General features: G+C 40.4%; 2 protein-coding genes across 2 annotated transcripts; one reads left to right on the top strand and one right to left on the bottom strand.

Moving 5' to 3' along the window:
- Positions 1-393: 393 nt before the first annotated feature.
- sart3 (spliceosome associated factor 3, U4/U6 recycling protein) lies at positions 394-10,707 on the top strand. Its single transcript, XM_034871583.1, has 19 exons — positions 394-658; positions 1,890-2,016; positions 2,117-2,221; positions 2,314-2,498; positions 2,740-2,845; positions 3,394-3,518; positions 3,614-3,769; positions 4,815-4,953; positions 5,230-5,337; positions 5,454-5,531; positions 5,671-5,729; positions 6,180-6,289; positions 6,405-6,517; positions 6,608-6,684; positions 6,771-6,942; positions 7,043-7,494; positions 7,895-8,047; positions 8,208-8,392; positions 8,485-10,707. The coding sequence occupies exons 1-19, from the start codon at positions 464-466 to the stop codon at positions 8,675-8,677; spliced, it is 2,838 nt and encodes a 945-aa protein (XP_034727474.1). The 5' UTR covers positions 394-463; the 3' UTR covers positions 8,678-10,707.
- Positions 10,708-10,850: 143 nt separating this feature from the next.
- Positions 10,851-13,316, bottom strand: ficd (FIC domain protein adenylyltransferase). Its single transcript, XM_034871585.1, has 2 exons — positions 12,690-13,316; positions 10,851-12,345 (listed from the first exon to the last, which is right to left on the bottom strand). Exons 1-2 carry the CDS (start codon positions 12,958-12,960, stop codon positions 11,264-11,266), a joined length of 1,353 nt encoding a protein of 450 aa, XP_034727476.1. The 5' UTR covers positions 12,961-13,316; the 3' UTR covers positions 10,851-11,263.
- Between the last annotated feature and the right edge of the window lie 3,201 nt (positions 13,317-16,517).

Raw genomic sequence — 16,517 nt, 5'->3', positions numbered from 1 at the left:
GTAGCCTACATTTTGTAATCAGAATAGGCAATTTCCCACCTATTTTAAATGTAAAATATTGGCGCTCTTGAATATCCGATTTCAATGTTCTATTTGCCAAATTGTATATTCACAAAGATAAAACTAAATTATTTACTCAAATCACTCACAATTGCTTTTTACAAACACAAAATAGGCAGGCCTACGTGTAGGCTATAGAGTTTTTTTCCAGAATAATCTGACTGTAGTCTTTGTTCTTTATAGGCTACCCCTTTATTTGTTATGTAACTTTAATATTCTCCATTTATGTCCTTTATATATTTTTTGCATATACTGTTTTTGATATATGTGTGCTAATGTTGTTAACCTGTATGCAGATATTGTATCTTGTCAATAAAACAAACAAAAAATTGTTCAAGGAAATCTCCTAAGCCTGGGCACAGCCCGAAACATCACTAGTTACCAGGCAGACATCTTTTCCAACATGGCAGCGTCGAGCAACGCAGAGCAAACGCAGTTGCAAGAGATGGAGGAGGAAGATGCAGGGATGGAGGAGAGGAATGTTGAATCGGGCGACGAGCCGGAGGAGGGCATGGCAGAAGAAAATTCAGACGAAGAGGAGGATTCTTCGGAAGACGAGAAAGAAAATGAAGCTGAGATCCAACGGTTGGAAGAGCAGGTAACGTTAATCAGCTAACACCCGAGCCAAACAGAGCTAACTAGCGTTAGCCACCGAGCGCTAATGAGAATGAATGGAAGGTAAACACAGTCAGCTACACGAACCAGCAGCTTTAAAACTGTGAGCCGATTTGCCCTGCTGTGGTTTAATATAAACTAAATATTGTACGTATGTTAGCTGCTGTTATAAAAAAACAATTAAATAGGCGCGTAACGCGTTATGAAATGACGTATTTCACGCACCTAGCTAGCTGTCGTAATTAGCTGACCTGCTAATCTGCTACGCTAATGGCTTGTCTCGTGTCACACGCGCCTTTTTACTATCCCAATTCAGCGTGACATTAAGTAGCTAAGTTTCCAGTTAAGTTAGAAAGTACATGTGCAAATGTAAAGTGCATTGTTCTAACTTTATTTGTTATCACCCGTAAGAGTTTAGTATGTTGTATTGAGAACGTCAAACAACACTTCATGATTGAATCGGCTACAGTAGTAAACAATTTTAGTCGGTGCTTCAACTGACGTTATAAATAAAGAGAAACCAATTTTATAGCATCACTGCAGTATGTTACACTAAGTTTCACTCAGGTACACGTTAGCTAAAGTAATAAATAGTTAATACAACATCCCTGCTAACATGGTTTAAAAATTAGAACCATCGACAATCCAAATGCTGGTAAAATACGCAAGTGGCTGCTCTCCAGCCAAAAATAACAATTGTAATCCATCAAATGTCTTGTAAAATTTGAACATTCCCTAACCGTTTGGCTGGTGGGCAAAAACATGTATTTGGCACCCTGCCTGCAACAAACAACACCTTCATGAAGGTTTTAATTTTACGTTTTTGTCACAATTGTTTTAAAGAGATGTAAAGTCAACTTTGTAGTTTTTGGAGGTTGTTAAGTCATATTACCTTTTATATTGCAGTGAGAATTGTCACTCACTGAAATAAATAGACAAAATCCTCAAATCTTATACCTTCTCGGTATACTACATTAGATTAGAGTACAAAGTACTGCATATATTACATCCAATTTTTAGTTTGTCATCATGCAAGTCATTAAACATTTTACATAATGTCATCATTGAATCTGTGACATAAATGAGATATGACATTTTCTTTGGCAGTGGTACTAAAGCACTGCAAAATAAAAACAAAAGAAGCATGAGGCAATTTGGATCTGTTTAATTGTATTATTCGTCTTTCCTGCCCTTACATCTCTGTGTTTTTTCAGCTGTCAATCAATGCTTTTGACTACAACTGCCACGTGGATCTCATCAAACTACTCAAGCAGGAGGGCGAACTTTCCCGTCTGCGAAAGGCAAGACAGAAGATGAGTGAGCTTTTCCCACTCACTGAAGGTCGGTGCATTTCTGATACACTTTTGGCCTCCCAAGCATCAGTTGCTAGTAGCCCAGATCATTATTTGCAACTGAAACCAAATTTCATTGAATCCTGTAGAGATCTGGCTAGATTGGCTCAAGGATGAGATCCGCATGACTGAAGAGGAGCCAAACCGGGAGAAAGTGTATGAACTTTTTGAGAAAGCTACAAAAGACTATATATGTGAGTGCATCACACCATTGTTAACTTCCATAGATTTGACATTCAGTTTTTTTTCATGATCTTAAAATGTAATCCTGTGACTTTATACCCAGGTCCAGATATATGGCTTGAATATGCTCAGTATTCAATTGGTGGCATGGGCTCACCAGGTGGGTTGGACAAGGTGAGAGCCATCTTCGAGAGAGCGGTGACAGCGGTGGGGCTTCACATGACCAAGGGACAGATGGTGTGGGAAGCGTACAGAGAGTTTGAGAATGTCATTCTGTCCACAGTACAGGTTTGTGTCTCCATCACAAGGAATCTTATCAGTGGTCAGACATATGCTCTGATTTTATAGTTTATTTGCCCGCAACATTAATCTTTCTCTGTTAGGTTAATAATGTATCAAAGCATGTTTTTTTTAATAATAATCCACTCACACAGAATAAATGCAAGTACTGTAATTGCTGAATTAGAATTTATGTTTATGTTAGACTAAATAGGCTTTTACTAAAGTTTGACACCATTTTCTCTCTTAGCCTCCCCCTGGCAGGATTCCCAGCACCAAGGAGCAGGATCTGTTGAAAACTCAGCTTGATCGTATCCATACACTGTTTCGCCGCCAGCTGGCCATCCCCTTAATGGGTAAGCATGACGCCTCTTCTGTCCAGACAGGCTTCTGTAAAACGGGTAGGCTTTGTGTTGTGAGGCCGTATGTTTAAAAAATAAATAAATAAAATAAAACTGTGAATTACCCATTAATAAAGATATTGCTGCCTTGTGGGATAAGTTCAGTGTGGCACAGTTATAATGTAGCTTTAAAAATGCCATAGAAATTTGGAAAGAGAACACTCCTCTCCCGCCCTTTTGCAGGAGTGGGTGAGTGAGAGCTTGATGGTTAGTAAAATTGGTCTGTTTTTTCTGTCTCAACCGAATGGAGACCAATGGCATCTCTGTAATGTTTTAATCCTTTTTTTATCTGAACATCTCACCTGTTGAATTATTCACTAAAGTACAATACCAAGATTAGGCAGTATACATTAAAACATTTGCAAATGTACACATTTCTGCAATACACTTACTTAAAAATTGTTCTTCTCAATGTTACTCTTTTACATGGTGTATGTACTCTTACTGATAATTTTTGAAAAATGCCTTTTAAACTTTAAGAATTGAACTTTATTGCTCTTTAGAAATGGAAGCCACCTATGCAGAGTATGAGGAGTGGTCTGAACATGGGGTGGCTGAGACGGTCAAACAACAGTACAAAAAGGCTTTACAGCAGTTGGCCAAGTGCAAACCTTTAGAAGAATCACTGGTAAGTGACTTTCATTAATACATTTGATTGTTACAGTTGTCCTTCTTTTTAGTTTTTGCAATGGTTAATATCTGCATGCTGTTGTCTTGCTGCAGATAGTAGCAGAGCCTCCTAAACTGGCAGAGTATCAGTCCTACATCGACTTTGAACTAAAGGAGGGCGACCCAGCACGGATCCAGATCATCTTTGAGCGGACCCTGGCGGAGAACTGCCTGGTACCAGACATGTGGGCAAAATACACCACCTATCTTGTGAGTATTGGCCAGTGTTTGGCGTGGTGCTGTCCTTTTAAGGGCTCCTGGTCAGACTGTAATGTTTACTATGTAGAGTTTGGACTTGTTTCCCATAGAGCTAGGCAATATATCAATATTATATCGATATAGTTGTATACAACTAGATATTGTCTTCAATTTTGGATATTGTAATACTGTAATATGGCATAAGTGGTGTCTTCTCCTGGTTTAAAGGCTGCATTACAGTAAAGTGATGTAATTTTCTGAACTTACCAGACTGTTCTATTATTAGCCTTTTCCCACTTAGTCATTATATCCACATTACTGATGATCATTTATCCAAAATGTCATTGTGCAAATATTTTGTGAAAGCACCAATAGTCAACACTACAATGACTTATTGATTTCGAGGTATTTGGTCAAAAATATTGTGATATTTGATTTTCGCCCAGCCCTAGTTTTACATGGCATTTCCCCTCTTATTCAGCGCCTTAACTTGACATATCCATCGTCAACAAAGGGAAGCCAGACTAAACAGCTACGGGAAAAATGTTGCACTGAGCTTATATTGATGCAATATAGTCAGTGATTTTTTATTTTTTTATTTAAATGTAGTTTCTGACATTGTAAACACTAAACTTGGACAATAAACTGATCCACAGGTTGATAATTATTTTAATAATCTGAATATTTCTCATCCTTATTCTATAGGATTCACTTGTGGCCACAGTATTGTTTAAGTAGTCGTGTCGTGTATGGAGAGTTTTTTTCAAAGTAATGGTTTAAGTGTTCAGATCCCTATTTTATATAAACGTGATTCCGCACGACTCCTATGTCAATGATAAAGGTTTGGTTGGTTTACTTACTGTTTAGCAGCGTGTTTATTAATATACTTCAAAGTACTCAAGGAAAATGTGGGAGTGCAAGTGGGATGTCAGGAAATGTGGTAGCTTATAAAAGTGTCTCTAAACTCTAAAAAAAAAAAAACCTTTAGTGATAAATTGTTCAGCTCGTTTAAGTTCATTCTAACCATTTTCTAATTTGTTCTCTCTGCACTCTACAGGATCGTCAGCTGAAGATCAAGGATTTGGTTCTCTCCTCTCATGATCGTGCCGTCAGAAACTGTCCCTGGACCATGGGTCTGTGGAAGAGCTACCTGCTAGCTCTGGAGAGGCATGGAGCTGACCATCACACTATCTCAGGTAACAACCACAGTGCAGCGAGAAGCTGTTCAGGTGACGACTCTGCTGCTGTTTTTATGCAATTGTGTGTTTTTAATAGGGAAATATCCCCGACCCTTATTCTGGTAGATTGTAAATTTGGTTGGTGTTACGACCCTTAGGTTTTACCTGTGGATGATCAGGGGCGACCGACCTGAAACACAAAAACAAAACGGCTCTCTTCCAAAAAGAGGCCAGCGTAACGTTAGAGGACGTAACAGTTGGTCATATCATATAGTTTCTTTCTTTTCCTCACAGATGTTTTTGAGAAGGCGCTGAATGCAGGTTTCATTCAGGCGACAGATTATGTGGAAATTTGGCAGGCACACCTTGACTACCTGAGGAGACGTGTGGATTTCAGCAAAGGTGAGAGCAGTTGTGTGTGTGTGTGTGTGAAATAGAATTTGTCTTTGTGTCTGGAACTATTGAGTTCACTCGTTGTGCCTTTGCAAACCGCGTTTCTTTGTTTAATTTTTTTGCAGAATCAAGTAAAGAGTTGGAGGAGCTACGAGGCGCTTTCTCTCGGTCTTTGGACTACATGAAACAAGATGTGGAAGAAAGTAGGTGGATTTGAGTCCAACTTTATTTTTGTGATATTCTTAGGTTATTTAATTTAGTACATGACACTGGACTTTGATTTTTTATGATCTCATGTGACAACAAGCAATTGATATAATTCTTTGTCATATGTCACTGTAGGATTTGGTGAAAGTGGAGATCCTTCTTGTATCATAATGCAGATCTGGGCAAGGATAGAGGTAAGCAGTGTTGCTATGACAACCAGTTTCAAAAGTTGAATTTCTGTTGTGTTGAATTGTGATTAAACCTGTGTTTAATGTTGATTTATTTTATGTATTGTCATGTTGCCTTTCAGAAAAGACAGTAGCTTGTTAATTTTAAACCTATTAACAGCTCAAGTGTGTACAACTACTCTATGAGATACTTATTATACCAAAAGACCTTGCATTGAGAGTACTACTTAAGGCCCATTGAGACCCATGGCAAAGCACTACAGGACCAGTTACTAAACTATAGCATCACTTCAATTTTCTTAAAATGTAGCAGTTTCAGTTGAATTATACTATGAAAGAGATGTTTATGTGTGGCTTTTAAAGTGCTTTAACCTCACTGTTACATAGAATGAAGTATGTAATAGTAGTATGGAAACTGCCTGCACAAAACTCATAACTTTTCTTTTCTCCCACCAGGCCCTACACTGCAAGAACATCCAAAAAGCCAGAGAACTGTGGGACAGTATCATGACGAAAGGGAACGCTAAATATGCCAACATGTGGCTGGAGTACTATAACCTCGAAAGGTCTGTCAATCAATGTCTGAGTGGGGGAAAAAAGGGTTTATATAGTGTGAATTGCTGATACATTTTTAGCCAAAAGTTGTATACTGTGTTTGATTTTTGTTTACTTTATCTGTAGGTCTTATGGAGACACTGTTCACTGTCGGAAAGCTCTCCACAGAGCAGTTCAGTGCACCTCAGACTACCCTGAGCATGTGAGTGAAGTCCTGCTCACATTCGAGAGGGTGGAAGGTGAGTCCCACTTAAAAAAACACAACCTAGAAAAAAGGACGTGTTTCATGAATTACAGTATGTCTCTGTATTTTGCATCCTCGTCCACAGGTTCTCTGGAGGACTGGGACGTGGCAGTGCAGAAGACCGAGACCCGGCTAAACAGGATTAATGAGCAACGAGCAAAGGTAGGAACACATATCAGCATTGTACTGCACAGGTGTTTCATTTAGCTGCTTTTGGCTAATGTTACCACGTTCTGCACATCTGCTAGGCGGCTGAGAAGGAAGCCAACCTGGCTCGCCAAGAGGATGAGAAAGCCGATCAGCGGCGGAGGACCAAGGTAGACAAGAAGGCTCAGAGGAAGGTCCAGAAGGGATCTCGAGTTGGGGATAAGAGGAAAGCAGAGCAGAATGATCATCAAGAAGACTGGAATGATAACTTTGGTAGATAATTTGTGTGATAAATCTTTTTTTTATTTTTAAGCAAAAACTACACTTTTCTTTTCAAAAGTTATGTTTCTTAATTTTCCTCCCCTTCTGATAGAACAAGCTCCTAAAAAGCACAGAGGAAATGGGGACCACACCACAGAAGAGTACATGGAGACCGAGACAGGACTCTTTGGGAGGAACGCTCCCCCCGGCTATAAGCCTCCTCCACCCGGCAGTAAAAGAGCCCAGCAGGGAGCTGCCGCCCAACAGCACAGCGATGAAAAGCAAGAGCTCCGCAACGATAACAGCAGCGTATTCATCAGCAACCTGGCGTACACCCTGAAGGATCCAGAGGCAAAGCTCAGGGCCCAGTTTGAGACCTGTGGTCCCATCAAACAGGTTCGCCCCGTCTTTGGCAACAAAGGGACTTTCAAAGGCTACGGCTATGTACAGTTTGAATCCCCGGTGTCAGTCCCCGAAGCCCTAAAGCTGGACCGGCGGGAGGTGGAGGGAAGGCCCATGTTTGTGTCGCCTTGTGTCGACAAAAACAAGAATCCTGACTTTAAGGTAAATATGAACACAAGTAAACATTCTGTTTTTTTATTATAACCAGAGTATATGAAAGTATATGTAAATTAAAATAAAATGAAGTAATCTTAAATTTACTTTACAAATTCTGAACTTAAATTAATTCTTTTAATGTATTCTTTTTATACTGTGTATCTAGGTTTCATTCATTTCATTATATCCTTCGGAATTATTGTTATATAAATCTGACAGGGGAAAAAGTGTAAGTAGTAATCATTTTAGGTCATAATGTTTGTAGTGGTTTTCCAATATACTTTGGCCGTAAAACAGGTGTTGAATTAGATTCTGTGGTAAAATGTCATACATTTAACTTGGTGAACCCTGCAGGAGACCTGAATTAACGCGCAGTAGTGACTCCTTCCCATTCATTTCCTCATAGGTGTTTAAATACAACACAGCCATAGAGAAACAAAAAATCTTCATCTCCGGGCTGCCGTTCACGTGCACTAAAGAGCAACTGGAGGAAATCTGCAAAAGTCATGGCACCGTCAAAGACATTCGTCTGGTCACGTATCGCTCAGGAAAACCCAAGGTAAGCCATGAAGAGGAGGACAGTGTCCAGATGATTGGCTAACAACAGTCATGCTGATTAAGCTAAAGATTACCATCTTTGACCATGCAGATGCTGAGCAAAGTCCAGGTGTTGAGTAAGCTGTTGATTTTTTTAATCCTCTCTTGCTGTGGTTCTGCAGGGTCTGGCATATGTTGAGTTTGCAGATGAAGCCCAGGCATCCCAGGCAGTTCTTAAAATGGACGGCATGAATATAGAGGACAACAAAATCTGTGTTGCTATAAGTAACCCTCCTCGCAGAAATATGATGGATAAACCTGGTTCCAACAGGCCCGCAGACATGATGCCTCGCCAGGTCTTTGGATCGTAAGTTTCCTGACGCATTTGACTTTCATGCCAATGTTCTGAAAGTCCGCCAATCGCTGATGTGTAACTGTACTGTTTTTTTGTTTTCCCAGGAGAGGCAGAGGACGCACCCAGCTCTCATTACTCCCCCGTTCCCTGCACAGACAAAGTGGGCCTGGAAGCAAAGTTGAGAACGGGAGGGCAGCTGAGCAGGTGCCAGAAACAGCTAGCGCAGCAGCAAATGCAGCCGGAGAGATGAAACCTTTGTCAAATTCAGACTTTGCCAGGATGCTTCTCAGCAAGTGAGAAGATGAAGAGGGAATTACAACCGTCTTCACACTGAAAGCCGTCTTGTGTCCTTAAAAATCAGCGTTAGTGATTTGTCTGTTTTTGGTTACCCAACTTCCCTTTTAAGCTCAGTCTTGTTCTCATCATCCGTTCTGCGAGATTTGCCTTAATCGCTGAGCTCCTGCTCTCCATGGGAAAGCCTCTTTGCTCAAGACTTCTCACCAGTGTGACAGAGTTTTTGTTTAGTTTGTTGAAGGTGATTGGCTGGCGTTTTTTTTTTAAAGAAAAGTGTATCATATTTGTGTGTAAATATACTGTCTCTAAAATTGTATGCATCATGTTGCAAAGTGTCTTCTTTTGTTATATAATGTGAAAGGAATCTGAGGGAATCATATGGGAGTGCATTTTCTTTTCTTTTTTTATAAACAGCCAAACTTGTGAATGATGTTGAAAAAGGTTATATGCAGAAGTGTGTGTATGTGAGAGTGTGTGTGACAGTGATTAAAAGACGTTCTCCAGATATATTTAGGCTAGCTAGGATGTTTGTTGTGTAATTATTTTAACCTTCTGAGGACAAAGTTAACAAGATTAGCAATGTCAATTTTCTGACTGTATAGTAAATTAATTCATTATTTTGACATAAAACCATCTGTCGGTTACCATATGCTACTTATCATAAATATGATGCTATAGAATGTCAATTAAGTTAGTATTAGTTAATTGGCTTTATCTTGGAAAGAGGGCATGTTCTTAAAGTATGAAAACTGCCCTTATATGTCACGCTGCTCATGCTTGAAATAGCTAATAGTATTTACCAAACTGCTCCAAGTATACTTTCACTGTTAATGTGACCTGTCTGTCAATGGTAAAAACATCCATCATCAAATCACTTTTATTATTTTAGATATCAGTCTGATTTATGTTCTATGGGCTTAAAGGGAGATTAGGAGGGAAATTAACCATATTCCCTTCCCCGTGTGTAACTCCAGGAGTAAAAATGTAAGCAGTGTGTTAATGAAGCTGAAGAAATCTTTGGCTGCTTTAGGTGGCTTCATGTCCGACAGTCGTTCGCAGTGATTTGTTAATCGACTAAATAATTGGCAAGTATTTTGATAATTCAGTCAAATCTTTGTCTAATTCCAGAGTCTCGGATGTGAGAATTATTTGCTTCTTCACATTTTACAATTGTTAAAATAGAATGTATTTGGGTTTTAGACTAATGACAGGAAACAATACATTTGATGACATCACCTTTCACGTTTCCTCAAGTATTATTGACCAAGCAATTAAGAAACAAATCACCAGATATATCCATAATAGAAGTAACAGTTGCTTGCAGCCCTGCAGAAGTCCATTGGTGTAATGTGTTGAATGAACAGGTGGAGCTCTGGTGTGTGTACACTGTAAAAGTGAATTCTTAGAACGTTATAAACTGAAGCCCAAGTACAGATTTCTAAATGTGGTTTGGACCGGTTTTCTTTGTAATCGGTAGAGTTGATCTTACCCTCTGAATGAACTTGGTATGAGATGAGACACATGGCTGACAGCTCTTAAGCATTATGGGTAAAGAGGCTATTGATGTCATCTACACATTCTGTATTTAGGTCTGCAGCTCTTCTCAAAACAAACAGAGAATCTATGCAGTTTTTCCATTTCTGTTACGACCATCGGCAACTTCTTTTTTTAAGATATTAACTATTCTGTTTGTGCATAATGTTAAGTATGCTAATTCAAAAAGGTCACCATAGTTTGTAATGAATATAAATCTAAGTTTTTGAAAACATGGAATACAAGCTATATGTATTGCTCTCACCACTGTGGCCTAATCTAAAAAAGAAAATTAAATATGTTGGTCTCTAGAGTCACCTTCCTTTTTACGTCCAGTACTAAAAGTGGTATGTGTGCATTGCTGTTTCTCATAATTTCTATAGTCAGTGTTTTAAATTTGGTATGGAGGTTAATAATCAATGGAGTTTTCTTGTGTTCTATCACAGTATTTATTTACCTGATTTATCAACCATTTCATACCCTGTGTTTTTGGGTCCTGTCAAAAAAGTCATGAATTTCTTTCTGGCCTAAAACTTGTTTTAATAAAGTCATGTAAATCATATTTGATCTCAGTATGTCACGCTCAGCTTCTAAAACATTTTACAACTTGAGAACTTAATGAACATAATGACATAATGGACATAATGTTCATAGAACACTTTTATTTTAAAATAAATAATACATTAAAGTGCTGCAAAATCCCCTTTAACCCAAAGATAGAGAATTAACTAAATGTTCACACTACACATCCGCACTGAAGGATCTCAATTCAAACGACAAAGCTTTTTTCCCTCCTCACATCACCAATATTCAAACCAGACTGTATTCTAATGGGTATGGACATTAGTTAACACTCAAATGGAAATATGGTTACAGGGAAAAGATTTCTTTTATTAAAAAGCAAACCTAAATGGGAAAATCAGATTTCAATTCAACATCCATTCAGCAGGTCTACAACCCAAGCTGAAGCGAGGGTGCGTGGGCTGGTGGGATACCACCAGGACAAGGCAATTCAACACGTAATGACAGCTTTTAGATTCTCTCCCTGTCTTCAGCTCAGTTGTGAATTGGGATGGTCTGTTTGCAGTCGGGACAGGCGTGGTCCTGACTGGCTCCTGGCAGTCCCACCGCGTGTTCTGTGGTAGAAATCAACAATGTGTCCAATGTCATCTCTGTACATTTGGCTATAAAGCGAATGAAGGGCCGCACGTCACCCTCATTGGCTGTGTCTAGAGCAGTATAATACTCAGCTCTTTGTTCTTTGCGAATAGTGATTGGTGGGTATCGCGCTTGCATGAGAACAAGGTTCATAAGCAGCCGGGATGTGCGTCCATTGCCGTCTACAAATGGGTGCACATACACCAGTTTGTAGTGGGCGAGAGCTGCATACTCCACAGGGTGCATCTGCAGGGCCTCCTCAGAGTTGAGCCACTGAACCAGCTCATGCATGTGTCTCTGCAGGTCCCGAGGGTGTGGGGGGATGTGATGGCCCACAAACACCTGGCTGGTGCGCAGCCTCCCTCCCTCCACAGGGTCCACGTAGCCTAGCACCCGCCGGTGAATCTCCAGGATGTCACCGACAGTCATGGTTCCTGATCTGGACAACAGTGTGGTGTTGATGTACTTCATGGCTGCATCCACTCCGATCGCCTCATTCTGCTCCTGCAGGCTCTTCCCAGCGACGGCATAACGCGTCTCAATGATGTGACGGATCTCAGACAGAGTGAGCGTGCTGCCTTCAATGGCCACTGTATGATAGATGTGGTGGTAGTAGGTTTCCTCCATCACCCGGCGGAGTGCAGAGTTGCCTTTAGGAATGGACATAAGCCGTCGCACTTTACTGTCAATGATCCCAAAGTAACGCTGGTCAATCTCTTCCACCAAAGGAAGAGTTCGGTCCCGGCTGACCAGAGCTCTCTCATTATACGGTGAGATGGCCAAGGCCTTAGTGTAGAGGTGGTCTGCCTGGACAACATCTTTCTCCTCCTCCAGGATGGTCCCCAGCTCTGTTAGGGCATCCACATAGTCTGGATTCAGGCTGAGTGCATGGACCAGCAGTTTGTGAGCCTTCTCCCTCTTCCCCAGTTTCTTCATCTCCAGAGCCAGCTGCAACGCTGCCTTGGCCTCCAACTCCATTTCTGCAATCAGAACACATTGGACACATGTGAAACAGTACAGAGGTAATAATACAGCATGTACAGGGCGGGACAACATGAAAATACTGCATGGTGTTGAGTAGGCCTATGAATGAGTTCATGCTTCTCTTATTTAATTTATTTGATTAGGACAATGCACATTAATGCAGTGTTAGCCAATCGGCTATTTTTCAACTGTAGTCCTCCCTAGCATGCATGTCTTTATGGTGGGAAAACCCACGCAAACATGGGTGAGAACATACGAACTCCACACAGGAACACACCGAGAACCTTCTTGCTGTGAAGCAGAAGTGCTAACTACTTAGCCACCGTGCTTTTAAGTTTACCTTTGCTAGGCTTGGACCTCAGAGGCAGCAAATCGAGGGCAGTGGAGGGGACAGTGAGGCTGGTCGACTGCACAGCTGGAGGCTGATGCGAGCTTCCCCACAGGTGGCAGCGGAGCTGGGCGAAGCCCTCCAGGGCGGCGCAGCACTGGTCCTCCACCCCCACCAGGGGCATCAGGACGGCCACCAGAGAGCCGAGGAGGACACACAGCAGCGGGCCCCATCCTCCGAGGAAACGGCCGCTGGTGTAACGACACACCGTCAAAGCCGCCATGATGATCCTCGTTTATTATTAAACCCTCCATCTTCTAGCGATACGGTTCCCCATGTATATCCACCCCAGCTAGGAGAGCCGAAGGGCGGCTGAAAGCAAAGTAAACACCGTCAACATCACAGCATGCCCAGTACCAACACTGTCGAGGAAATTCAACTCAGTCACCTAACTTTAACAGCTGATAAATTAGCTAACGTTAGCGAAGTCAACTTAGCGCCCCGTCGCGTTTATGTGACTCCAAAATAAATAAATATAAATAAAAATGAACGATCAGCCGGCGTCAGTAGCTACCTAGTTAAGACACAAGCCTAGTACAAAATATACACATCATCGACTTCCTCGGTTTTGAACGTCTGAACATCCTGGAATGTCATTGGTCAAGCATACTACGAAGGGTGGTGCCGATTGGCTGAAAACGCAGCAAAACAGCAAGTTGGTCGTAACGGTCTCTGATTGGGTAAAAAAGAGACTGATGTGCCATAACTTTAGCCTTTCAGACAACCCTACTCCAGCGCAGTACTTTTACTGTCTATAAGCAGTACTTCCATGGATGTATTTCTTATACTGTCTATTATACCGAGTACATCCATTAGCACACACCAGCTTATTTGCCCATCTATATGCAAAATAGATTGTGTAATTTTTTTAAACTAATTTTAGGTTTTGTTGCCCAGTTACAGCAATATTAAGGATTACCTGAGAGGTTATAAGATAAAATAAATAGATCCACATTTGATTTGACCAACTACAGCTTTTCTGTTATTCATTATTGATGGAAAGGAGGGAATTCTTAATATAAAAGTTATTATGGCCTTTGTGGCATTGTCCCCCAACAACTATTTCCTTTCTAGGAAGGGGACGTTAAAAGAATTGAGTGTTTGTTTTTACACAGGCTAATTTGAATTAATGAACTACAAAGTTGTTCCTGCCATGGTCCTTTTAATTACTCAGTTTGATTATGCAGCTCCAGTTTTGCCATCAGTTGTCATTCCTCTTTTATTTTAATGCAACAAACAGAAGAGGGCAGCATTGCTCTGAAGACTGCAGTAGCACTCTTGGCCTCATAAACTATTTCGTCAAGATTTCTTGTTATGTAATCCAGTTTGTGAATGCAATTAAAAATAATTATATTTTTATGATGCTTTGCATAAAGATTAATATCTTTCTCCCCAGCCTCATGTGCTACCTCTATCTATTCACATTTTCAATCTTTCAATTATATTTAAATTTGTCCCTCTGATCAGTAGTGATTTGTATTAAGTTTTTTTTAGGTTTTATGGATTTTTATTTAAAGATTTTAAACTTTTATTTGTGTAATCTATTTATAGTTGCCTTTACGGGCACTTCCACCGGCTGGGAACAGCCTGTGGTGATGAGGATTGGTTCCTGGATGCGTGCCAAAGCTAACACTATTAGACATATCTTCAGCAGATGGTAGGCCATCGACTCTAAATAGCTGATACTCACACACAGCCTGAGACTCTGCAGCAGCACGCTGTCGCCACAGGCAGTGCAGAGAAAGTTATGAATGAACAACCATAGATAATTTGATGTGGAATTAGAGATTTAGTAGGTATGTCTGAAATTTGGGGTTTTGAGTTTGTCAAGTAATGTTGCACGCTATACTCTCAGAGTGAGCTGGGGAGCCGCACACTAACAACATTTACCTCCACAGAGTCCCTCTGCGCTGCTGGGACCTACAGCAAAATCACCTTGAAGGAGGATGGAGCAGCCATGCTTGAGATGCATTACATCTTTACACCTGTTTTTCATGTGCTCGATCACAAACTCCTCTCAAAGCAAAGAGGAGGCTGTAGCTGTATAACTTAAATTACAGTGGCCAAGAGTATGTTTATATTTATTTCTCATTTAAAGAAAGAAAGAAAGAAACAAACCTTAAGGGAATATTTAATCCCCATACTGCCAATGATTAGCTAAAGAGGGGAATGGCAATGAGTGTATCTGTGGCTCAAATCAGAATCGGTGCTGTATAATTGTGCCACTGCACAAGACATTTGTATTATTAGTCTTTGTATTAAAGGCAGCTTTCCCTCCATAAAGCATGAACCCAACCCAGTCAGCTGGTTGCAATATCAAGAAAAACGAAAACAAAGTGTTCACAGGTTTTGATTTGTTTTTCTTATTACAACAGGAATGAACAGAAAACCAAAAGATCTTCCCCTTCCTGAAGACTAGTTGGAATTCCTTTATTTATAAAAGTATAAGCATTGTTTGTGGTTCAATTACACATGTCAGAACAGTGAACAGTGTCACTAAAAAAAAAACTTACATTTTTACAACACATGAATCTTTTAATGCAGACAACATTGTTCAAGGGGTGTCAATATGAGTATATTAATTAATAGCTATATTTAATTACCTTAAACTACAACTTAAGAAAAAGATCAGAAATGGACACTAAGACACTGCAAAGAGGATGACATATACAGTGGACAAGTGCACATAACAAGGGTATGTATGAGAACACACCTTATGTCAAAAGACCGATTCAGTCCTCCCTCAGACATCTCTCCAGTGAGCCCATTACTTGTGAAGGAAAGACTGCACTTTTCTAGAGGATGGACTTATCATCCGCATCAAAGTCTGGCCTCATGAGACTCACAGAAAGTGTTGGATCATGTGTCTTAGATCAGGTATCTGGGAAATCTTCTGGCTTCACTTTGGTGTGGATGTATGCATCAGATTCTTGTATCAAAGTAGGATTATTGCCTAATATTCCCTGAATTTAAATTACAGAAGCAATCATTAGATCTTACAAATCCATTTTAATTCCACTACCAAATTAAAAAGTTGGCAACAAAACAGAACTTGCTTGGATGCGAGAAATGATCTGCATTGCTCTCTCCCAAGTTCCAGTCACTATCAGGTTACATGCCTCTTCACACCTTTGTGTGTCGGCTTTGGAAACCGGCAATACAACTCTGTTAGGGAGCTGAGGTGCAGGTCGCCTCAAAGGTGATCAGTAACAACAGTCCTGCAAAGTGTCAGTTTAGTCATCATGAGGTGCACTTGCACTTGCAAAGCCTGTCAAATCAGTTGTGTAATGTTTTCTGTTAAATCTCAGAAAATAACCATGAGGATGCCATGGTGATGTCATCAGGGTTATCTCAACTTGGGTTTAAAAATCCTGGCAGTGCAAAGTTTGAAAGACATGGGTGTTTACCATGCAGGGAGGGTCTACTGAAAGGTGCCCTTTGTTGTTGTGGCATCATGGGAAATGTAGGATCCAGTGTGGTTGGAGTTTAACCCATACTACGTACTAAACGGTATGATTACTTTGCCCCTTGTGATTCGATTTTAATAATTTATTTTTAGTTTCACTCTTAAAGAGTGCTTCTTCCAAAAAAGTTGCCATTGTTGTGACCAATGATTTATGCTCAGATCAGCCTGTGACATGTAGATCTCTTTGAATTTGTTTTTTTTGCCTCACGTTGTATAAAAAAAAAGTGAATTGGCATTTGGGTTAATAAGGTGAGGCGGACTTTGTGATTGAATGGATGCTAAACAAAACATACATACGTAATACATAAATTCCG

Source organism: Etheostoma cragini, chromosome 5 (genome assembly GCF_013103735.1).
Source record: "Etheostoma cragini isolate CJK2018 chromosome 5, CSU_Ecrag_1.0, whole genome shotgun sequence".
Lineage (NCBI taxonomy): Eukaryota > Metazoa > Chordata > Actinopteri > Perciformes > Percidae > Etheostoma > Etheostoma cragini.
Note: the sequence above shows the minus strand (reverse complement) of the source record. Positions and strands in the feature narration are given on the sequence as shown.

What these genes read in the sequence shown, in the direction of transcription:
- sart3 (XM_034871583.1), top strand. Translation starts at nt 464, where the DNA reads ATGGCAGCGTCGAGCAACGCAGAGCAAACGCAGTTGCAAGAGATGGAG. An exon ending in GCTTTTCCCACTCACTGAAG is followed by an intron (nt 2,017 to 2,116) that starts GTCGGTGCATTT and finishes TGAATCCTGTAG; the next exon opens with AGATCTGGCTAGATTGGCTC. An exon ending in GCTGGCCATCCCCTTAATGG is followed by an intron (nt 2,846 to 3,393) that starts GTAAGCATGACG and finishes ATTGCTCTTTAG; the next exon opens with AAATGGAAGCCACCTATGCA.
- ficd (XM_034871585.1), bottom strand. Translation starts at nt 12,960, where the DNA reads ATGGCGGCTTTGACGGTGTGTCGTTACACCAGCGGCCGTTTCCTCGGA. An exon ending in GAGGTCCAAGCCTAGCAAAG is followed by an intron (nt 12,346 to 12,689) that starts GTAAACTTAAAA and finishes TTCTGATTGCAG; the next exon opens with AAATGGAGTTGGAGGCCAAG.